General features: G+C 39.6%; 1 protein-coding gene across 1 annotated transcript in view; it reads right to left on the minus strand.

Annotated features, from left to right (window-relative positions):
- SVEP1 (sushi, von Willebrand factor type A, EGF and pentraxin domain containing 1) overlaps positions 1–11332 on the minus strand; it is a 115473-nt gene extending 104141 nt beyond the window's left edge. Inside the window, exon 1 of the mRNA XM_071424471.1 lies at positions 10664–11332. Within this exon, the coding sequence (XP_071280572.1) occupies positions 10664–11182 (519 nt within the window). The 5' untranslated portion in view covers positions 11183–11332. The remainder of the gene's footprint in view (positions 1–10663) is intronic.
- Between the last annotated feature and the right edge of the window lie 13350 nt (positions 11333–24682).

Below are 24682 nucleotides of genomic sequence, written 5' to 3' on the forward strand. Positions count from 1 at the left end.
AGCAGTTAACGCTCATAATCAGTAGCAGTTATACTTCCACATTTTCCCTAAACACAGAGACATGTCTGTCTGCATGGTCAGTGAACAAATGAGCTTGAGCCCCAGGAGTCTAGACAGGACTACAGATATCTCAGGACTATTTAATTCTGACTAGCAAATAAGCAGGGATTTTATTTTACAAAATTATACTGCTGCAAATGCCCTCTGAAACTCCTGAAACACAAACCCTCCATGAACTTCCAAGTAATCAAGAAATTTGAATGATACTCCAAAACAGTTTGCCAAGAAATTGCCTGGTCCCACGAAAAATTGCTTACCAAGACCTTTTAAAAGATGTGGGTTTGTGTAAGTGGAAAGCATCAGTGAAAGACCATCTTTGAGGAGTAAATGACTATTTTTGAGAGGAAAATATGCCTTGGCTACACAACCCTCAGATAAGGCAAGAGCCAACATCTTTTCTGCTGTCTGCAACCACCTCTGCAAGAATGGCACTTCTTGTCACACAGACACGGACTGAGCCAACAGGTAAGAGAGCATGACGATGTCTTCCTGCTACCCAGAAGACTTGAATATTCAAGCACCAGGGAATCTGAGTAGAGAAATAGACAGACAAACAGACAAGATTGCTACATATTGCCCCTAGAAATCAAAACAAAACAAAGTGACTGACCAGATTAGCCCTCATGTCTTGCAGCTGTAACTCTAGACACAGAATCCCTGCTGCATAAAAACAGAGGAAAACAAAAGGGAGGGAAAGAAACATTCAGCATGGAGGGGGGGCAAGGAAGAGGTGGGAAAGAAGACAAAAGTCTATTATAAAACAATTTGTCTATGTCTGCTGGTCCACTTAGGTTTTTTTTTCTTTTTGTGAGAACAAGAGGACAGGCCACCAGCCTGTCAGTGCTGCTGACAGTCCAAGTATCAGTCTCCATTCCTCTTCTCTGCAATATTTGTGCAGCATTTCACATAATTTTTGTTTTCTCTAACCCTGACTTACATCCCTCTATTCTGAGTAACCTCTCTCTCCAGAAAGCTGTTTTTCCCCGAAGAAAAAGTTCATATATTTTAAAATATTTGTTCAACCCCTAAACTTGTTTAACCCCTAAACTTGTAAGTACATGCAGAGATTGTTCTTCAGCACCTGCCAACTTAATGGACTGCATCTACATAAAGATTACTTTTTTTTTATGACAAGGATTTCTAGTCCCTTCATAAATCATCAGGTTCTTCATAAATACAGTTTAAAAGCCCTCTAAATGGTACTAGTAAATTTAAAGTATAAATTTAAAGAACCTGTTTCTTTGACATGAATATCCACATCTGCTTCTGATTTTACCATCAAATGAAACTGAGCACCAGCCATAACTTGAATTACAGGGCTGAATGGCCTGTTACATTGAGAATTTAGCCCATTTGGTCAATACTATAAATTAATAGGGGACAAGTATTAACAAAACAAAACAACTAGTGCTATTGATGATTGAATAGAAATTCATGGGGCCCCTAAAAATACCTAATCTTTTACCATTTCAGTAACTAGTTTCTTGCCTACACTTCCTTCAGAATAGTAGATCAGTCAGTTTCAGTAATCCTTACAGATTTTAAATAAAACATTCTTTTCACATTAGCAAAAAGTTATTACCATCTGTATTGTGTTCAGTGACTGTTTGGTGTGTACAAATATCTGGCAGTCTAACCAATTTTTTGTGCCAATAAAAGTCCTTAGAATTAAAATATGAAGTCTTGTGCAACAAAAGAGTTATCATACAAAATCCTCCTCTAGAAATTCACTACTGTAATGGAAAACTAAATCCTATCAGTACAGTCACAAAACCAGCTAAATCCTAACTTCTGCATTTTTAACATTAACATGGAGTTTGTAACACAAAATTAGGAGATGAGCAGTATTGAAGGGCAAAGACTTCTTCAGTCACTTGACAGCCACAGCAACGATGCTGTCAAAGGTTCTTTGTTACTCTCTCAACTACATCTTCTGCTTGTAATCCATAAACATATGATCTTGGGCCTGATTCCTGTCTTTACTCTCTCTTTTGATTTTAAAGAAGATTCTGATCATACAGACCTGAATATTAATATATCTATCTAGAAGGAAACAACTTGAAATGGGTTACCCTCTCTCACTTTACAGACCAAGCCAGGCTGTAACATCACACAGCCCCAGGAGTAGCTTGCCTGAAAATACTTAAGTTGGAGCCTAACCCTCAAAATAACATTATCTAACATTCACTTTGCAGGAAAAAACACTACAAAGCAAATATTATTTCTTATAGATCAGGAAGAACCACCACTGCATCTCAGAAGCAAACCAGAAAGCTTTCCACCAGAGAGCCATTCAGCTGTTCTAGCCCAAAAGACCACTTACACTGGATTTCCTTTCACTTTAGGAATGACTCAAAACATATACACCAGGGGGTGAGCTCTGAATAGAATGAAATTATTCTTTTTCCTATACGATCACTTATTCAATACAAAAGAAATAATTTCCATTTTATAATATTATAGAATGATTTTAACTATCCATAATGAAACATATTTGTTATTAAGCCTATATTAAAATGAATAAATGTTAGTTTATTACAAAAAACACTGCACAGATTTGTTCCATGTATTCATAACAATATTAAAACAGTACATCCTAATTTATCATAGGTGGCTTCAGAAGCAGATCAGTATTTCATTCACAAAGGAAAATGGCAATACTAAGTATCTTTGCCAAGCTCAACTCTGTTCCAAGATTTCTTTGCTTTCACCTTTCCCCCAGGTAAAAATGTTCAAATCTGACAGGAGATTTTACATAAATAAATATTCTATAAAGAAAAAAATAACCAGTACTGTGATCAAGCATAGCTTTTGGTGAAGCTGAGATATCTTATCACTGAATCCAGAGCACTCCTGAGGAATCTGGTCATCTCCCAAGAATAATGCAGAGCTAGAGTGTGACAAATACAGTTCCCCTGCATCAGGAAACTGTTGCCAGGTGAAGAATTGTTTGCATCTCGTAGGTGGTTGTTCTTCAAAAACCACTGGCCTATGGAACCACACAATGCTGATTCTGTAGGAAGAAGATCTGGAAAGCAACCCAGACCAATTTTGCAAGCTTTTATGAGTTCATCAGGCAGTCAGGTACAATTTTGAGGTTGCCCACCACCAGGGATCACCAGTCTGCCAGGACAGAAAGCATGCACACAGGGAAGGGAATGTAAGGTAATGACTTTGGGAAAATTATTATCATATGCATAGTTTTTTTCCTGGGAAAATCTATGAATATGTATGTAAAATATATTCTATAAACAGGAGCTTTTCCTGCACTCAGCAAGCAAGATATTTTGGAGGAGATATCCCCTTATGCATCCAACTGAACAAAGAATGCCTGCTTCTTAGTGTTACATTGGTGCTAAGGAGTTTTATTTTATTGATTTTGGGTACATAAAAGACCTGGCTACACCTCCTGAGTTCCCTGTCTAAAACAGCAAATACAGAGATTCCATCATATTTTCTTTTGGTTACTATACATTACTCTTTTCACTGCTCAAATTGAATGAATCTTATCCCCTCTTTAGGTTTCAAAAATTAACTAAATGATAGTCCCCAGTTATAGGTTTTGGCTTTGAACCTTTCCCACTCTTCTCTGCAATGCTACACAGGCCCTAGAGAATAAGCTGTCACCTACCTAGAAGAAATTAACTAATATTAAAGCTTCCCTTGCATATTTCACTAGCCAGAAAGGCAATCTTGATTCAAAGAAAAGATGTATCTATAGAAATAATCTGGATATTTAAAATACTTAGATAGTTATTTCAGTAACTGGAAGGCATGATCTGAGTAAATCTCACAACTATGTCAGACAACCCCACTATGTGGATGAAAGGACACAGGTGAAAAAGCCAGGCAAGTTCATGGCCAGAAAATGTACTGACATGACATCTAAGTAAAGACTGACAGATCTAGTAATGTTCAGATGGGGGAAAAGGGTTTAAGGTCCTCTTATCCATGCATATTATATAAATACTTAATGAGGGGGGGAGTAAAAAGATGTATACAGAATCTTCTAATTGGTAGCAAGAGGCAAGAAGCACATATTTAAATACCAACTTTCCACTTAAAGAGAGGAAGTAATATTTCTGCTGCAAGAGTAATCAACCACTGAAACAGGTTTCCCAGAAGGTTTGTGGGCTCTCCATCCCTGGGTATATTCAAACACCAACTCAGACACAGTCCTGAGCAAACAGAACGAAAGCAACCCAAAACCATCATTAAATGGTTTTAGTGATGGTTTTTCACTTTTTAACCAACTAAACAACCCAAAACCATCACTGGCTCTACAATGATAGGAGCTATAACACAGAATTTTGACTCACACAGTTGTGTTAGGACTGTTGGATATCGTGATTTGAAATTGTGGGGCTTGCAGTTTTGAGCTCTGAACTAGAAAGAACAGAATGCACCTCATTTTCAGGAAGCAACTAACCTGCATATCCTTCATCTTCAATCATTCTGATGTCTTCTAAACAGGACATTAAAAAACAGGGCATGTTATGAATATAGACATTTTCTGAGCTCTTGAACTATATAACTTTTAACAACTTCATCAAGACTTTGCAAAGTTGCTGGAGGCCTTTATATGATGCCATGTTGCATGCTATACTCAACATATCACTTACTAATAGATCTCAGTTTGATTTAAAAAATAAAAAATCCTAGTTTTCTTGTCTGTGAGCAGTTTCCACCATTAAAATTCCAAAGATGTTATTTGATTTCTTTAGTACTGCTCTGGTCTTCTGCTAATAATAAAAATAGGGACTCAAAAATATTTTACTAAATATGTTACCGATTTTCGTGTATTTTCAGACCAAGCAGTCACATCACTATTGACTAGTTCGTCTGCCAAATATTTGTTTCTTTTGTGTTTGCTTTAAGCATTTATTACTTTAAATAAGCAGGGGGAAAGAAGAAAAGCTGAACTGAATAATTAGTTCCAAAAGGACAAACACAATTCATGACCTGGCCCATCTACTGCCAGCTGTTACTGCTCAATTATCATCTGAATACTTTTTTCCCCCCTTTTCTCCAGGACTGCTAGAATTGAGCAACACCAACACAAAGTTATCACTGATAAGAGATGTCCCAGACCAAGTGGGTGTAGGGGAGTGCTTGGGAGAGAAACCCAACTCTCTGCTTAACTGTTCATACTGTCCATGCTTAGCAGAGCACCACAACTCTGATCGTTAAAGCTCTTTACAGACTGCTGCTTACATTCAAGGAGGCTCTTCATCTTCCTGGTTGAGATTGCCAGTGAGACCTTGAAGCAGAGGAAGTACTATAATTTTAAAAAGAGCTTTTGTTTTGGATTGTGTTAATGTCACAGAGAAGTAAGCAGTTCCAAAATTTAAGCAGGGTCCTAGTCCTACAAAGAACCCGTTGCAAAACGCAATAGTGGTTTTAATTTATGCACCTAGAAAAGTCAGAAAATTCTTAGCATCACAAACATGCAGCCTCACCTGCAAAATCTGACTCACAGATTCCAGTAACATATGGAATTGGGGGACAAAGGATAAAATATGTATCACAGAACATGTAAAATAAACATTCAGAAGTTTAATGCTGAGGCTTTTGTCAGGAACTACTGCTAAATATTATGTATTTTGTTGTAAAGGCCTCTCATAAGCTTAGGAAATGAATTAAAAATGAACCAACTTATTTTGTCCTGACTTCTTCAAAATTTTAATGTTGTGAATTTATTCCTTCTCTCAGAACAAATCACTCAGCAGCTTTTCTGGTTTGTCTTTGTATCTCTGAAGTAAAGCACACAATAAGACTGATTTCTCTGTGAGGGTCATAACTTTTAAGGACTGGGGATCAGAAGGGGCTTATTGTCACACCCTTCCAAAAAGGCTCTGAGATGACAACAAGAAATGGTTTTCTCATGAAAAGGAATGTCTATTCCTGAAACATTTAGGATGATATCATCCAGAAACCATAATGGTGAAATGTTTAATTCATTGTATTGTTGGTTCAGATATTACATCCACAAGATTTATTTTATTTTGTGCAGCAATATCTACACCAGGCTTCCAAATTACACGCTTCTGATTAGACTAAAAGGCAAGGGACAATTTTGTAAGCACAAGCAGAATAATTCCAAAGAAGAGGTTTTCAACTAAAGAAAGTATTAACTCTGATTAGGCAGCCACAGATATTATGCTAAACAAAGCACTTTTTGACTGTCCTGACCAAAAGGTCAGAGAAAAATTAACTATTTAAAAACCTCTAAAGGTAGGTATATTTCAGGCTTGGTCTAAGGGCAAGGAACAATGTGCAGATGTGTATCTTGCCTCTGACCCTGCCTTATTAATCTTGTGAACAAACCCCATGCAAGGTTGGAGTATGCAGGACCAGTCCTCTTCACAACACCACACTGATTAAAACTGGAGACTTAGAGCTGACACCAGTGGTGGTTGACAGAAACCCCACTTGCAATTTGGTAATCCCTAACTACCAGCTCTGCAATTGCAAAGGTGGTGACAGAGGTAAACCAAGTTGACTTTTTGATTTTTTTTACTACCATATCTTTAACACAGACTCCCAAAGCCATGTCAGAAACACTGTCAACCAGCCAGTTAGCTCTAGTTGACCATCATCGGATATTTAGAACATGATGCCAAAGATAACCTAGAATCTGCTACTCTCTCATTATTAGCTGCAGATTTTGCAGAGAACATAGAAATAGAAATCCACGAATACATGTTTGATAACCAGACAATACACATGATTCTGAATGTTCATCTTTTTAGTGAGAGGGCATTACTTTTTTTCAAATTAAAAAAACTTAACCAAGTACATGGTAAGAAAAGAGTTTCAATTCTTAAGCTCCAATAAATTTTTCATTTTAATTTGAAAATGAGATTCTGAATCTGAAAATGCATTGAAAATAAAAGCTAATTTTCCTAGTGGGTAACAATACTGCATCTTGTACTTTTGTCATACAGAAGAAACAAAGCCAGTGTTACTTATTAAAACAAGCATTAAATAAGCATTAGAATTGTTTATCCTAAACTGATATGTGCTTACATTCTTTTGGGGGACATTTTTTTATTATTTATTAACTATAACACAGAGCATGGTATTTGACATGCTGGTTGGACATTCATCACACTCCTCCAAAATCACATTAGATACAAACACCAGATTTCAAAGACCAGATTCTCAGAAAATGTGGAACCTTACTCTGTAGGTGACAAACCTTCCACTTGCATATACCTATACCTATACTGACTTCAATGGAGTGAAGATGAATTACAAAAACAAAAAAAAATTACCTTTTTAATGCAACAATTATTTTTATAACACAGAACTCCCAAAGGATCCCTCAGCTACTCCTTTGCCAGACTTTTTACAGTTGACTTGTCTGAGCCTGTCTGAGTACTACCACTGACTTCTGCTTGACAGTAGTGCACACCTACAACTTCCACTTCAATTATGAAGAGAAATTTTTCCCATTTTACTCCCACTGAAAGACAGAAATTAGACTATCTACTTTTTAGAAGATACAATTTTATCAACACATTGCCACTTGGAGTAGTTTAAATAATTTTTATTTTCATCTTTTTTTTAGACCACTAAAACTAATGCAGCTTCAGGATGTTTAAACTGTCCATCAAAAAAGACAGCGCACCAATGCTGGCATATATGTAACTGTGACTCTCAGCTGCTAAAACAAGAACCCATTGAGCTTCCATAATTGCATGATGACCCCTCAGTTCTGTTTCAAAGCCCATCTGGTAACAAATGCACATCCTTCTCACAAAACATAATGGGTGGTGTTAGCAGTGGCTACCTCTCAGGATCAGAAGCTCCAATACAGTTGCCTATAGATCTCTCAACACTTTTCACCACTGAGGTCTTTTGGCTTTAGTTGCATTCCTTAAGCATTAGGAAGAACACTTGCTTTAACCTGTTTGTATTTTCAATTCTGCTTTGGTTCTTTCTTGCTGTCACAACAGCTCTGTAGCTTTCCATAATGCAATAAGCAATCTGCTTAACATAAGCTGCATGTAGTTTGTGCTGTCCCACCAACTTATGCTGTGAAAAACTGAAGCCAAAGAGTTTTGAATTAATGAGCTCAGTTTCTTCCCCTTTCTAAGACTGTTTGCATGTGCCTTAAAAGAAAGACTCCAAAAATGAGCACTTGCTAGCTCAAGCATGGCACAAAATCACAAACAGGGTGGCAAACCCAAACATCAATAGAAGTTCAGCCATTCTCATCAGGATTATGTCTCTTGCCACTGTCTCTTGTGGTATATTTGGCATACTTCTGTGAATCACATAGAATTTATCTTTATTAGGCGGGGTAGGAATGCCAAAGTGTGGTCTATATGGCAAAAGTTAGTAAGGACAGCTTTGACAAAACACAGAAACTCTGCAATAAACTTGTCTGCAAAGTACCTTTGGAGAGGATGCAAAGCTGCAGTGTCAAGGAGAACTCTCTTATGTTTTTCAAAGAAGATGGATGCTGTGTGGTTGTGCAACTGCTTTTAGGATGATGTTTTGCTGCCACAGGTTTTGAGACAGCTACTGCTATGTAAATCTTGCTCCTGTTCACTCATGTTCCCAGGTCAGACACTAACTGGCCTGATGACCTTGCAGAATCACTTATCTCTCTGTCTCTGTGGTTTCAGTGGAACTGTCACAGATGTGAATTAATGACTTTGAGACCTACCAAAGAAGAGGGCTGCACAACGATTTAAGTGCTGGGTTTATTCTAACAACGCACTTTCCTTCATTTTCTATTACTATAACACATAAGTGATACAATCACAGAGACTTTGTAATGCTTTGCAGATACTTTTGAGTTTGGAAAAGCAGCAGAGAATTCTGGTCAGAAGAATAAGGAATCCCAAGTTAAAGTGTAAAAGAAAAGGAACAATTAAAAAAAAAGACACATTTTAGAAAAGTGAAAGAAGAAATAATTATGGTTGTACCAAAGGACAGTTCAAAACATACCGAAGCAGTCTAAGAGTCCAAAGGGAATAGCAGAATATTATACTTTAGAAACTTTCTAGATTTATTCCAATAGTAGTATTTTAAACTTAGAACAGTCATTTTCTGAAGAGTGTCTAGAAAGGAGAGTATTCTCTGAAGATGTTAATTTGTCTGACATGAAGAAATCATACCGAAGAAAACCACAGTACAGTATCTTTAACCAAGAGCTAGTAAACAGACCGGAATTTAACCTTGTCATTCTATCTTAATTTTCCCTGTCACCATGCAAAGATTTTTCTTCCCACATTCTTATATGAACACAGTGTAAAATGACAGTCATGCTGTTGCAGCCACAAAGTTTAGCTGGGCTCAAGAAACTAAACTGTAGGTTTCTGAAGGGATTTTTTGTTTATTCCACTTTAAAGATATCATTAGTCAAGATTTTGTATCAAGACGACAGATGGTACTTCTTAAGCTTATATTTTGTTTTTAACGGTTATTTTAAACTTGTATCATTAACTTTTTCACACAACACCCCTGGGATGGATATATATTGAAACATGGCTTCACAGTGGAAGATCTAATACAGGGATGTGTTTTCCTAAAGCAGGTTTGGCGTGTGCAGCTCTGAGCGCATTTTAAGTGAACTTGCTTTCTCCTGCCAAAAGTGAAGAAAAGAATAATCTCTGCCAATTTCATATGCCCAGCAGTGACGTACCTCTTGCAATCTCGCTCCTCAGCTCCAAATGAGAATATGTAAGTGTTTCAAAACAAGTGCACCCAATGCTCATCTACAGGACACTACCAGAAATTAGATTTAAAAAAAAAAATTAAAAATTGCAAAATTGAGACTTGATTTGGTGGTTGTTTATGAACACAGAGGCCAAATGACAGGGAAGAGCTGGGCCTAGCCTTATAAAAAAAGCTTCCTGGGTAGACTGGCTGTCCCTTGACCATCAACTGAGAAGTCTCCCCAGTATGACCAAGTGCCAACACATGTCCAGGGGCTGCCTAGACCAAATTTCTGCTATGGGTCCATACGACAGCATGAAAAGTGATTGTGTTACGGGAAATGCTCCCAGGGACATGCCCCTACTTACTGGTATACTGCACGCAGCTTAAGGGGACCTTTGTAAGTCATCAGCAATTAAAACAGACACCTGGCAGGTAGGTCTGACAGCTAGCGGGCACTCAAGTCCCGCTGCCACGAAACCAGGCAGGCATTTCAGATGCCAGAATTGACTCATGTATCACTTCTGAAATTGAGACACGGGCTCCATGACCCTTCAAAGAACGAATTTCACACGTTTGTTTGCAAGGGCAGCAGAAAACATGGGAGTTGCAGGTGCAGACAGCACGGCAAGATAGTGACTAATTGCTCTGACCAGACTATTCTGCATCCTACACCCCATCGTACAGCCCTACACCCCTCGTCGCGTAACACCCTCGAGCAACGCAGAGAGCCACATTCCCACACCACACACTGCACAGCACAGCACACCGTACACCCCACGCACTACCGCGACTCGCATCGCCGTGCCTCCCCTCGATGCCGACACCTCGCCCTGCCACAGCGCACCCCGCACCGCTCGGGTGCGGCCCCGCCGCTCGCTCCTCTCAGCGCACGGCGCACCCCCCGCACCGCGGAGCCGCCCCGTCTCACCGCCGCCTGCTGGAAGGCGCCCTTGGTGTAGGTGCCGCCGCCGCGGTAGGCGATGGCGGGGATCTCTCGTCCCAGCAGGGCGCACTTGTGCTGCTGCGGCCGCCGCCGCGAGATGTAGTCCACGCGTGGCACCACGTTGCTGCGCGAGGAGAAGGTGACGATGGCGACACGCGTAGCCGCGGGCACCACGGGGAAGTCGGAGAGCAGCTTCTTGACGAAGCGCAGCTCGCTGAGGAAGTTGGCCGGACCCACGCTCGACGACTCGTCCACCAGGAACACCAGCTCCAGCCGTCCGCTGCGCGCCCGCAGGCGCCGCACCTGGCGCTTGAAGGCGCGCCCCAGCTTCTCCACTTTGCTCTCCGTCGTGTCGGGCAGCGGCGGCGCCTCCAGGGACGGCGACGCGAAAGTTGGGGCGCGGAAGAGGGCGCCCGGCTGGCCGCCCGGCCGGCCCTGCGGCGCCGATGGCGACAGGGACAGCGACAGTCCCCCCCAGCAGCAGAGAGCCACCAGGGGCCACATGGCGTGGCGGCGGGTGCCGGGAAACGCCGGCAGGCGCGGGAGAAGAGCTGCTGGTCGCCCCCTGACGCCCCACCTCTTCTCTACTCGGAGAGGCGTCCGGCCTGCCTCTCTGTCTCCCTGCCGGCCTCCCCGCCGGCCCCCGCAGGTATCCGCGCCCTTTAATCCCCCGCGGCTGAGGCGCTGCCCCTCGCACGCCCCTCTCTCCGTTTTCCCCTCCTCGCCTTTCGGTAGCCTTCTCCCCCGCCCCGTCCCTCCCCGCCTCCCGCCGCCCCGTCCCGCCCCGATGGGTCCCACACGGCTGGCGGGGGCCAGCCCGACAGCGGGGCGGGTGGCGGTCACTGGAAACGCGCCGAGCAGAAGCGAAGGGGGGCGGAAAGGCAGGACCCCCCGAAAAGTGAGGAGCGCCTTTTCCGCTCCCTCACCGCGCGGGTTGGAGCTGCTACTCGCGGGGACGGAGTGAGGGCTTGCACTGACACGTGCTGAATTAATCGTGGTTAATTTAGCCCTTTGTTTTGCGGGGAGGATGCGCCTGCGTCTGGGAGGTTTGAAGGGTCCATATGCTCTGGTCTCGCTCCTGGCTCTGTCACAGTCTCCCTCTCTTGTTCAAGGGCACACTTCAGCCGCCTGAGGACTCAGCTTTTCAACTTTCAAGATGTAGCAATACTTCATTTATGTACATCTCACAGCAGTGACAGCGAGGTGTCCAGATAACGTGGGGTGAGTGTCCACAAGGGTGTGTGCATGAAGGACAGGGACAGCACTTGCATATGTACATCAACATGTGCTTGCAAACATATACACTGATGTAGCAACAGTGACAATAAACTGTGCGTGTTATGAAAATTCCTGGTTGCCAACTGTGACATTACTAGCCATTTCTCCGAAGAGGTCCTCTGCTGTCTTCCTGTCTGTGAGTCACTTAGGAGAGAGATACACTCTCAACGAGACCTCCTGGCAAATTCTGAACCCACTACCCTTCAATCAATCTCAATACAGATTTAATTCTCAAGAATATTATGAGATGAGAACTTGGGTTTGTTTTAGCGATTGATTTCAAATGGAACAGTTTTCTACTGTTTCTTAATCAACTGCATTTTCGGGAGTAACTTAGTCTCAGAAAAGTTCCCCTGGGACAGATTAGCCATGTAAACCTGTTGATTGCAACTTTTGGCCTTTTGTTGGAATTTTTCTTCTTTTACATATTTTCTACTCCTTCTCTTGAGTTTGCTTCTGTTGACATCACAACGTGATGGAATACACAGGTACATTGGTTCATTTGCAGGTTCAGCCCCACATTTACATTCACATTTGGTTGAATTATACATTCCTTACACATTGAGGTTTTTAGCTGATGGAAAATTGATCTGATACTGTCCTTTTGACTTCCCAGCAATACTCAAATTTCACTGCGAATGACAAGACACTAAGTAATAGAAAATGTTATTTAATTAGGGAAATGATGCATCTGATACACTCATCCAACATGTTTTTACATGTTTTAGGTTTATGGAGTAATCCAAGTGCATCACAAAAATCTGTTTCTTGAGTATACTTCTTCAACTCAGTGATTGAAGAGAAAATGGAAATCAGACACTTACAGAGGCATATGTGAAAACCAGTTCTGGTACCAAAGGATGTGCTATGTGATGGACTGATCAGTTTCTGTTCATGTTATAGTGAAAGAGACAACATCATACTTGGGCTACCATGAGACCTTTTTGTCTTGAAAGGGTAGCTGAAAATTGCTACAACCACTGAAGTCCTCGGCAAGCTGATTTGCTCCATTGGTCTTTGGAAGATTAAAGAAATGATGCTCCAATTGCATCCACTGTGGTCATACCACACCACTAGTATACTTAGTCTTCTCATCTATATTTCACTAGGCTGTAAGACTGTGTTGGTCTTTGCACAAACCAGGATGAAAGAATGGAAAAGTATAGGCAAGATGAGTGGTTTCTCAGGGTGCTCCTAACCGAAGAGGATCATTGCAGTTACAGTGTTCTGCTATTACCCCTGAGTTTTCAGATCATAAAAAGTACTTTAGTCTGGGTTAGCTTGTTGGAAAGCTAACTGTCAGTTCCTCTGTTTCACCCATATTTACATATTCCCAGATTCATCTTTATAGATGCCACACATTTTAGGACTCAGAAGCAGAGGAAAAGAAGACATACTGAAAACACTTTTAGCAAAAGAAAAACAATTCATGTCAATGGCCCATTGCCAGTGTGCAATCAGGTATGACTAATGGTGAAAACACAGTAGTTAGAAATTAACAGTAGTTAATTTCAGTCTTGGTGATCTCATCAGAATTAGGAATGAAAAAAAAAAAAACCCAGGGAGATTCTAAATTAATCCTTGATACATGTACAAATTTCAAACGCATGTATTTTCTTAAGTCATACAGGCCCTCCTGTCATGCTGCACAGAAATTCTTACTGGTTTAACAAAAATAAACACGTGTACAGGGCTGCAGAGTGAACTCATCAATGCAAGATGTAAATATATCTATCACACAGGGAATTTGTAATAGTAGAGGGATAAAGAGGTGAACAGCTAAACTTTGACTATGGATGCAAGACTGAGACATTAGCACTGTACTGATGTGAAACAAAATCCAGGAAAATGTAAATGGCAAGAGGAAATTTCAGTCCATGGATAATTAGTGTGCAAAAGGCTCTGAAAATAATCAGTAACTTGTATTTAGTGAATAATTATCCTAGTATATTTTCCCTTGTATATAACACAGGTACATCTCTTTACATTGAATGGTATTCAATCTATTTGTGCAGAGAGGAGACACTAAAGCATTACAAGACACTGAGAAGTTAGCATCAGCATCTGTAGTAAAGGAAAGCCAATGGTAGGAGGGAAAGAGTGAGGGCAGCCAAAGAATTCAAGTCTGCTCCTAATGTGATTTAATAAAACCCTAGAATAATATCTGGAATAAACTGAAACTTAAAAGCTTGGACTCAGCATGCAAAATCCTCAAGAAAGTGTTTTATCCACGAGGGCTGTACTTGCAAAAGAAAAAGTTGTCTTGCAGATGGTGAAGGTCATGTATGTATGTGTAAGCAGCAAGCATTCTGTTCACTGTATGTTCACTAAGCTTTTCTGAAAGCAGCATTTTCAGGGGAAATCTCTGTTGTAATGAAATTGCCTTCTCCAAGCCTGCCTGCCAGCTTTTTACAAATCCTTTCCATGTTGGTGTGCTTAAGCCCTCTTCTTTTGATGGTCTTTTCCCTGTTGTATTCATGCATATTATTTGCTCTTTGGTTCATACTGATCTGTAGCAGATGGGGAGGTGGAGAGCAGAAGGAGTTTTTCCCACTTTAAGTGTCCCTGAAGGTCAAAATATCTGCCCTGGGCTTCATTACTTGAACAGAAAATGCAGGTTTAATGTGGCTTCTGATGACAGGGTACTTAAGAAGGTGGTGCTGGACTATGACTCTATTCCATTACAAAACAGCAGGTAATAAAAAAAAAAATTAGATCTTGTGAATAAACTGTCTTTGTCATGTGACAGAAGAGGGCTGACTGGCCCTGAAAAGGAAAGCTTAAGAGCACCACTTCAGCTGCTTTTACAATCACATTACTGTATCTCTTTAATTGTCTTATTAAAATCCACAGACTTGGTGAATTCCAGTAATTCTTTACTGTCTCCCCACAAGATAATATGGTCATTTAACACCACTCTGATTACTAAACAAAAGGGAAATCTTTACCCCCAGTTAAAAACCCTTCTGCAAACAAACAGTCTGAGGATTGCTGTCCTTTAGCCAAATAGGTTTTTGCTTGAATTACTCAATGAAACATGGCCAAGCATCTTTCCAAATATGGAGAAGAAAAGCATTGTGTTTCCCCCCCTTCATGTTCCCCCAAATACAGCTGGACAGAGCACATCCTTGTACTCAGCCCACACAGTATTTGTGCCTGCAGAGACAGCACCACAGTATCACATACCCTACAATTTTTGAAGGAATGCAAGTCATTTTTGTTTTTACAGTAAGGGTGTTCTGCTAGCAACTTTGTACCACAGTGGAAACCCAGCTGCAAATGAAATGTCTTCTGCAGGAATTTTACATTCTAAATTTTAGCTAAACTAGAGATAAAATGACAGGTTAAGACCAGAAATCAGAGCCTGATGTTAGTTAAGCTTGTTCTAAGACTCTGTTTGTGCTCAAGCACACAGCGTCCATCTGGGGAAACCTAACACAGTATGTAGCTAGCAGAGCTAGGCTTTCTTCCCCTTCAGCCTTTGCCAGGGTACAGGATTACTCTGTGCTGTCCACTTCCCCTTGCAGATGTCAGGGGAGTATTTCAGCAGGGGGTGTTTAAGGAACTGTATGAGGAGGAAAACTTTCAGGAACACAGCATTTACAGAGTAGGGGTAGAAATACTTTCAATCTCTTTACATGAAAGCAGCAGAGCTGTTCTAGGAAAAGGGGAGAAAGAAAGGGCTTTGGAGAGTTCCTTCATCCTCTTTCTTCCTGTGCCTTTTAGGAGAAAGAACACATCCAGCTCCTGAGTGTGTCTTCTCCTCTTGGCTGAGAACCTTCACCTCCCAGTGCTGCAGTGCCTTACCTGCTTGCAGCTGCATTCATTGCCCCCAGACTGTAGCAAAGATCAAGCAAGACTGCAGTCTTGTTGCAAAGCAGGGTCTGCTCTTGGAAGCTCCCTATGTTAGAATGCATTGCTGGAACACACTGTCTCAGCACTTTCGGACAGTTAAAATTTAAAAATTTATTTTTAGTGGCAATAGTGAAAGGAGGAGAGCATTATACAGGATGCAATGTGCATTCAGTTCTGAGGAGCCAAAGTTAGGCTATCAAGATCTTAGTCATAAAATCTGAGAGGATTTTTTTGGCCATTTTAGGCCTCAGTTGTAAACAGAACATATGGAGGAAACAAAGAATTTTCTATAAATATAAGAGTATTCTCAAGAAGGAGGAATAAAAAAGGAGATCAAGCCCTTAAATTATCACACTTTTATCATTAAAAGTTGGGAGAGATACTTTGCAATCCTTTCAAATACCAGTAATTCACTGGCTGTAATTATTTTAAGATAAATTTTCCAGGGCTAGAAACTCGAAGTCCAGACTTCCCACATAAATACTGTTTAAACACACACAAATTGAAGGCAGTCAGTTTTGATTTATACACACAGATCCTATTGACACCTCTGGGAGTTCTGACACAGACTGAGGAGAATACATAGCACTTAAATGAGAGCAAAATGTCTGTCCACATGACTTTGGAAAAAGATCATTATGTAGGAGGAGAAGTGTCAGTCTGCCAAAAATTGCTCCTTTCAGGCAGAGGTCTGTGCGTTTTAGTCTTCAGCAGAGCAAACAAGCATTTGAATGAGCCAAATTATGGGTTATTAGTTCAAGTTACAAAAAAAGAAAAACAAGATTCGTATTGCTTCTCAGTATTCAGACAATGATGAAGTTTAGTCATAAGAATTTTGTTTTCACTGTGGACAAGCCCAATACACAATAAGGATATCATATGGCTAGCTTCCAAGATTAAAAAAAAGGTAGGCAAAATCAAAACATCTGCTGGTCTCTGTTTGCACAGCAGATGTTCACTACACTTCTAAGCTAAGCTTTTCAGAATTCATGAAGCATACTTTATCCATAAGCACACAGTCAGTCTGTCTTTGGCCTACAACATTCATGCTAAAGTGAGTGTATTTTGCCATATTCTGCACCCTGAAGTATGTGCTGTATGATTTTTGAAAATCCAGGCAAACGCTGAATGTGACAAAAACATGGAAGGCACCTTTGATCATAAAAGACAGGTTCATATTCAAGGTAACTTGAGATTCTGAAAACTCCAGTGGGACAGGACAAAAGATGTAGACAAAGTCTGTAGGGTGAAGCCTGTTTATGACATTATTTTCTCCTGAATAAGCTGATACAATTAAAAAATATGTTTGGTAGACAGGTGATTCCAGGTTGCTTTTTCAAACCTTGCTGTATATTTTAGCCTTGAAATACAAAGGCATTGTCAGTCTTTCACTCTGCTAACTTATAGCATAGAGGTACTGCTGATTGAGCATGTGTCCTTCTCAAGATGTTCTGCACTAACCCAGCAGAGCAGTACTCTGGGATAATGAGAATAAATTTCTAAACTGTCTTTGCTATGTCCAAAGCATCTACAAAATGGCCTTCACAGACATGACTGGAAAGTGCTTTTCTGAATGAGAAGTGCAGTTCTGTAATCTCCAGAGGTACTGAAGTTTAAGGAGCAAGGGAAAAAAGGTTTGGGGAGTGCAGAGCAGTTCTACCCAATTGCAACTGAAACACACAAGCAGGAGAAGTGTGACTTTTATCTGTGGTTAATGAAAGGACTCCAGTTTCAAGGGAAACAGCTACCTTATTAAAATTCACACAACTTCTAGTATTGCATATGAATATGAAATATTTTGGATGTGCATTTAAGTTACTATGATGAAAATACTGCTCTCAGACAAGAAATGATCTTCAGCTTGGTAGCAGCAACTGAAGAGAGGTGTGATGGTGTCCTGGTTGCAGAATTGTGTGAATGTCTTTGCCTGGGGAAGCCATGAGGTTGTGGCCTACCCATGCCATCATGGTTTTTTTCCTGGTGGTAAATACCTTTTTGTGGGTAAAAGACCTTCTCTTTTTGTTACTATTATTAATATTAATGTTGTTATGGTGCATGTTTTATTTCACTGCTTTGTACTTTCTAGAAATCTTTACCTCAACCCATAGTCTCTGCTTTTGTCCCTCCCTTTACCAGAAGGGGTGGGGGGAAGGGGAGTCGCTTACTTGGGGTTTAATTTCCAGCTGGTGGAAACCAACACAGAAAAAGGAATAGGATAATATATTATGAGGAAAAACAGAGTTGATGAACAGAGAGAGACTTCACTATCATTTCCAATAAAAAAATTACATTATATTAGGTGGATATGTTGGGACCTCTCTTAAAAGGAGATGCTTCACACACCAGTGTGTAGTGAAGCACTTGAACTCTAAGCCATATAGAAATACAGAGGATACCTCAACATTTGTGTGCAGAAAAACTGTGGAATAAAAATCCTCCCAGTGCCAGTACAAATATATCTCTTCCAACTCTGAAAACATGAAGTGCTGTACCCTAGATTTTAAAAGAGTATTTATTATACTTGCCTATCTTTAAACTGTTTCCTAGAATATGTTAGTTAAAAGACTTGCACACAGCCAGATGCTTATTCCAGTCTGATATGGCTCATTATATTCATACTACCTCACTTTCCCTCTGTATAAGAGTTTCTATTCATATTACCCACAGTATTATTTTGAAATTAAGCCAACCCAGGACTGAAGATGTGAGAAATGGAAATGCTTTCTGAATTACTGTGATACACATCTAGGACAAAGAGCTCTTACAATCACAGTGCCAGAAGAAGGAAAATATACAAGGTTTCTCTTACAGAAAGAAGTGTGAGTTCCTTAGCTAACTTCAGGGACAGCAGTAATAATTAGCTTTGAGCTCAGGATGGGAGCAGAAAAAAACTGAAATGAAAGCTAGATCAGCAGAAAGGTCCAGTTACCTGTTTTACACATTAATGAGGGCAGCATTGGGGCATCCCAGCCAGCAGTCATGTCACAATACTGAGACAGCTGGAAGAGTGTCAGCCTCCATCCTGTACTCATCTAGACATCTGCTGCATCTTTTCTGTCCTAACAGCAGGTACACTCAGCACCCCAAGAGCTTACAAGTCTTGTTTGAAGTCATTCACGCAGCCATGCCACATCCCTTTTGTCAGCCTATCAGAAGTTAAAGCAAACAGAAAAGAGGACATGCTATGTTTTGCATTTGGCTCCCTCGCCCACTTAAAATCACACTAAAGGTCTATGTGTTTGCAGCAGTTAAACTAGAAAAGTGTTTGGAGTAAGCTTAAGATGTCTTTAAGCAGTCTGACCTATTTGGTTCATGTGGGTTTTTTATTTTCTGGTTGAAGGGACAATCAGGTTATAGCCTCTTATTGTTAACAGTCCAAAGTGTCTCCTTTCCTGCCTGGTTAAGGAAGGTTGGATAATACTAAGATTTCAGCAAAACAAAAACATCAAAAACACTGAGACCCAGTGTTCTAGGACTAATTCTTACATGCATATTCAAGCATAGTTCATATTTACTATTGATGGAAACTTTGTCAAAGTAAGGTCTAAGAAAGACACCAAAATTTGGATGGACTTTGGAAATCAGTGAAGCCAATGGAGACATGGCAGCTGACAGCATTTCGGATTCCCAGATTTGAGTCTGAAGCTAATCATCTAAATGTTATACCTGTATTCTCTTGTGTGGAGGAAAGAATTGCCTTTCTGTCTTCATGCCTATATGTCCATGTAAGTGATGCCCTTAAGTCTGTCTGGTGGAAGAAGACACATCAGTGTGATGAGCTCCACACTTAGTGTACTGCCTTCTCTGTACAGTAATCATGTCTGGAACCATATCTTGCTATTTACCTTTTCCATGGTCTTGTATTTTGTCTTCTTGTCACAAAGATTTTCTGTGCATGTGTCAGCAGATCAGTATTGCATGACTAAAAAGAAGATGGATGAATCTAGTTTAGTCAGCATATGATCTCACTTCTCTTGTTTCTGATATTTTCATTAGATGAATTTTCTCAGCATGTGAAGCATGATCCTCAAATGAAATAAAATAATGATTATTATCAGAAAGGAAATCAATGAAGTTAATTGCAATGAAGTTAATTGCTATCTTGAAAAGTATATGGTAGAAGATGATTTGTACCATCTTTTGTCAATAGAGAACTAGTAATAAAAACTCACATACTTTGAAAAAATTGTTCTATGTGTCAGTACTGCCACTATTCATAAAAATATATTGGGAGAAAATATATAGAATATATTTCTTGGAATAAATTTACTGTATGTTGTATAAAGCCTATTTTTGTTATAAACAGGAATAAATTTTTTTGTCCCCACTGAAATTACCTGAGGTGTGCAAAAATTAAGTAATGATGAAAAGTCATATCTAATCAACTTAGTGGTACTACTCTTTCAATTTATAAATTGTGTACCTTTGTACTCTCTTCTTGTTCCAGGCATAGTTAACTGAAACTGTATTTTAAAGCCATTGTAATTTCATCTGTTTTTTCAGTGCCATGTTCACTGAAGTCTTTATTATTCAATTGCTGGTTTATTTTGCATTAGACAGCAAGTTTTGGGAGAGATTTGGTCTAAGGATCTCCATTCTGTTGCTGATGTAGTCTTTGTCATCAGTGAATAAACAGTCTGTCCCTATTGCAAGTGCTGTGGGCAAGGACAGAGATGCCCAGGGAGGGAAGAGCTTTGGCTGAGGGACTTCATTGTGCTTCAGCAGTGTCTCATCCTAAGACAGAGCTGTTATCAGCACCATGCACTTAATCGTGCTGCATGACCAAGATCAGCTTCAATTAGAATTTACTTCTTGCAGCTTTGCAGTCGCCATCATCAGGAATGTTACAACCCCATTGTCGAGGTGAGTTATGACAGCTTGGTGGACCCTGGTATGACTGTGATAGCTTATGCACCTCTAAGAGAATCAATCGGTTTAGAGTTGCCACAGATCAAGTCTCTTAAGGTTATATGAATTAAAGCTTTAACCACAGGTGTTCACCGGAAACCTGGGCTGGAATCATCTTACAGCAGTGTGGACAACTTACAGGATATAAATAATACCTACTCACATGCGGGAAGGAAAATTCCAGGGCTTGTTAGTAGTAGCCATTAGGTAGGAACTGAAGATCCTGAATCATGAATTTTATGTGGAAGTATTTTGGCTGTTTTGCTTTTGTCTGTCCTTTCTATTGGTGGCTCTCCTTCCAAGGTTTGCATTTGCATTTTCCTTCCTCATCATTTGACTGTACACACAAAACATACGCGCTTGATTTTACTCCATCTTTTAAACATATAAGTGCAGTACCATGATATCAGGATATCAGGATTCAATAAACAGGTTGTGTTCTGATCTTTCAAATAGACCCTATGAGCCTCCAAATACAGAGGGCACCTGTGCAGGCTTCTAAACTGATTTTAAATTCTAATTTTTAATTTGAGTATACTCAGGCTGTGATGATATATATACACCAAGAAAATGGGGACAATTTCTGTTCATTTATTTAGGATACCATTATTTCCACAATGAACTGACTCTTAGATACAGTCCTTAAAAGGTCTTTCTTGACATCAGAGGAAGGGCCATAAGAGAACATAATTGGTTTGAAAATTCTCTCTGTGAATGAAAGCAATGGCTTATTTCACCCCAATTTAAATAGTCTTTTATACTCAAAGCTTCTTGCTTATAAACACCAATTTTCCTATTTATTTACAATTGATTAAACACACTTGCAAAATCATTCCACAAGGAATGCTCTTTTTTTATTCTTCAGAAGTACAAGAATTGCTTCACTTTTTTCCTGCTGTGTTGTTTTATTTGTGCATGTACAAGTGTCAGCCCATGGGTTACACTTTTTAGATAAAGCTTGTTAAGGTGTTTACAGGTTGCATCATATAATGTAATTTAAAAAGGAAAGAGTAAGATATTTGGAAGCAATTTTGTTACTTAATAGCAGTGATGGGGGCACACAGTCTTTGTCCATCTCAAGAATGGACAAGCTCCCAGAAGTGACTGTCCCTGCCCTTCCAGATAAAGACCATATGTTAACTCTTTAAGAACATTGTAGATACCCCTAACAACTAGTCATTTATGTAAACTAAGCAACTTAAAACACACCAGCTTCACACACCAATCATCAAATGGTTCTTTTTGTTGAGGATAAGATCAGCTTTTTCCTCTGCTTCTACGTGTGAGACCCATGCTAGCAGAATCTTGCTTTCTTTTTCTCTCTTGTTGCTGTTGATGAGGATTTTAACTTTCATGTAGATGTTCTGGTTTGGATAAAAAAATGCGGAGCATATCTTATTTACTTAAAATTAGAGGAATGAAGAAACAACAGAGTGATTTCCAGATGTATTTCCAGACCTCTTACCACAATCAATGAAAAAAGGGTCACTTTTTTCCCCATAGAGATTTAGTATCATTTAATTGATAAGCCCTTCAAGAACTATAGAAGGTCAAAGTGTCTTGTTCCTTCTAAGAATTGTTCAGTTTCCCTGACAGGAATTTTGCAGATTTTCATGTTGCACTGGCAAAAATAAATGGCTTAGGAGTCTAGTATTATTGTATTTTTAAAAAATGTGAGAAAAAGGACTACAGTATATCACAAATCTATATTGTTTATTACAGTTTGGGAAAGTTTTAATGTTAAAAAATGCATAACGTACATCCATATGCTTTTTTAAAGGTTCCTTTTATTTGTTAAACCCTTAAAAAAATCTGTATAGACAAGAGGGAAGAGGAAGCCTAATGCTGCATGAAATCTAAAACTGAATTTTACTACTGTGGTATCCTTAAAAAAATAATTAGTTATGATACTGAAAATGATTCTTACACTCCTATAGATATATGATCAACAAAATTTTAAATTTTTCTTCTGTCTTGTTTTTTGTCCCATGCAATCTCAAGTTCATAGCTGCAGGAGTTGCCAGCAGGCCTACCAAAAATCGTAAAACATTGATATACACACATGCATTTAATGCTTCAGTTCATGTATGTAACTCTGGTTAGGAAAGACATGCATGATAAAACTTCACAAAATCAAAACCAAGTCCAGTGACAGCTAAAATTCACTCTTAAGTAATTAAATAGTTGAATTAAAAAAAAAAAGAGTATGAAATTTGAACTCCCAAAGTAGAGTTTGCAGAACTAAAATTGGGATAATAGTGGAAACTGCTTTCTGTCTGTAATGAAAGGCTACAAGAACGCAGAAATGTTTCTTTCTGGAAAAACTAGTAAGAGCTTTAAAACCTGTTAATTTCTTTACTAAATTTTGTTACTTTATTATCAGCTGCATATGTTACAAACCATCAAGCAAGAACCTTTTAAAATAATGAATGTAGGCAAACCTAGTTGAGCATTACTTTTCCCCTCTCCATTAAATATTAAGAAGGAACTTTTTTCCTCTTTGTTTCATCATTTCCCTTGTATTGTTTACTTTTTTTTCTCCTGCTAGCACATTTGAGAGTTTACTGTAAGGATACATCTTTCTTCAGTGTCAAAACTCAGGGGCAACCTCCCTTCCCCTAGAGAGCACCTCAGAAAAACCCAGAGTAGAAGGATGGTGAGTTCTTGGGAAGCTGTGGGGTGTAAGGGAAGCAGTTGCCCTTTATATGTGGTGGCTGGTTTTCTTACTCCAGGTGGTAGGAAAGAAGGGAGGGTGCTTTTCCAGTTTTAGAGGCTAGGGCCAGCTATCTTTTTTGGTGTGGAATATACCATTATGGGTGAGTATGATTGCTGCTAGTGAGCTATGCTGTAGGATGCAAAGGAGCTGGAGGTACTTTTCTAATGTAAATACTGAAAAGGAAGGAAAGGAAATTATGTATCTATTAGAAAAATAGATATTAGAACATTTCATCCTCTTCCTGTGTCTTTGGCATGACTGTCTATCTCAAGCCTTCTCCCCAGAGTACAGATGCAGTGAAGTGAGCTGTCCACTGTTATACCTATGACCAAAGTGTGGTGTTTCCCTGAAATCTAAACCATTGCCTCACCTTATGACCTTAGGGTAAAATGGACCTGTTGATGACTCCGGATTGTTGCTTCTTGAGGATAGCCAAGAATGGAGGCCTTAAAGGTCATTAACAAAGGTTAAGACAAAGAGCATGAGGGGAGCTGGAAACCAGAAGGGTCTAAGGACTCCTATTTTCAATGATTTAAACTGAATAATGAAAGCTACAGAGGCAAAAATTCCCCCCACAACCCACTGCACTAAGCTTAAGCAAAGCCAGATCAATTGCAAATAAAGACAGATGAACTTCATCAGAACAAAACAAGGAAGGATTTGAGACTTATCTAGATAAATGAGATTTTGATGTTAGAGCATGACTTTTCTCATAGGCATAATTTATTTTAATTATCCTGCACATGGAATGAGAGGATGCTTTGGACAGAAGGAATTTTGCTTAGACATCTTGACCTAATTAAGAGTGCATTGACATTTTATATTTGAATTCTGTCACTAACATGCACATGACCTTGGAAAGTCACATTGATTATTGTTTCATAAAACAATCTTTAACAGTCACATGAAGCAAAATGGGAAAGCTCATTTATTTTTCTGGGCTCTGAATATAAAAAGATTTGACCAGTTGCACATTAAGATTCTAAGATCACTACACAAGTATGTTTAAAAACTTTAACTTCCTTGGCCTGCCTTCTTAAATAGTCTGCATAGTTGTGGCTAAAGGTTAAATGGCAAAATGCTAAGTTCACCGGCAAATGTTCTGGCATCCTATGGATGAACATACAGAACACACAAAATGTGCTCCTGCACTGTGAGAACAAAAAAAACCAGCATGAAGTACATGAATCCTTCTGGAAGGCTGATGGCTCTGCTCTACTGACATGATTTTTTTACATGCTCCTCAC

Source organism: Agelaius tricolor, unplaced genomic scaffold (genome assembly GCF_023055355.1).
Source record: "Agelaius tricolor isolate 1412-34295 unplaced genomic scaffold, bAgeTri1.0.p SCAF_4, whole genome shotgun sequence".
Lineage (NCBI taxonomy): Eukaryota > Metazoa > Chordata > Aves > Passeriformes > Icteridae > Agelaius > Agelaius tricolor.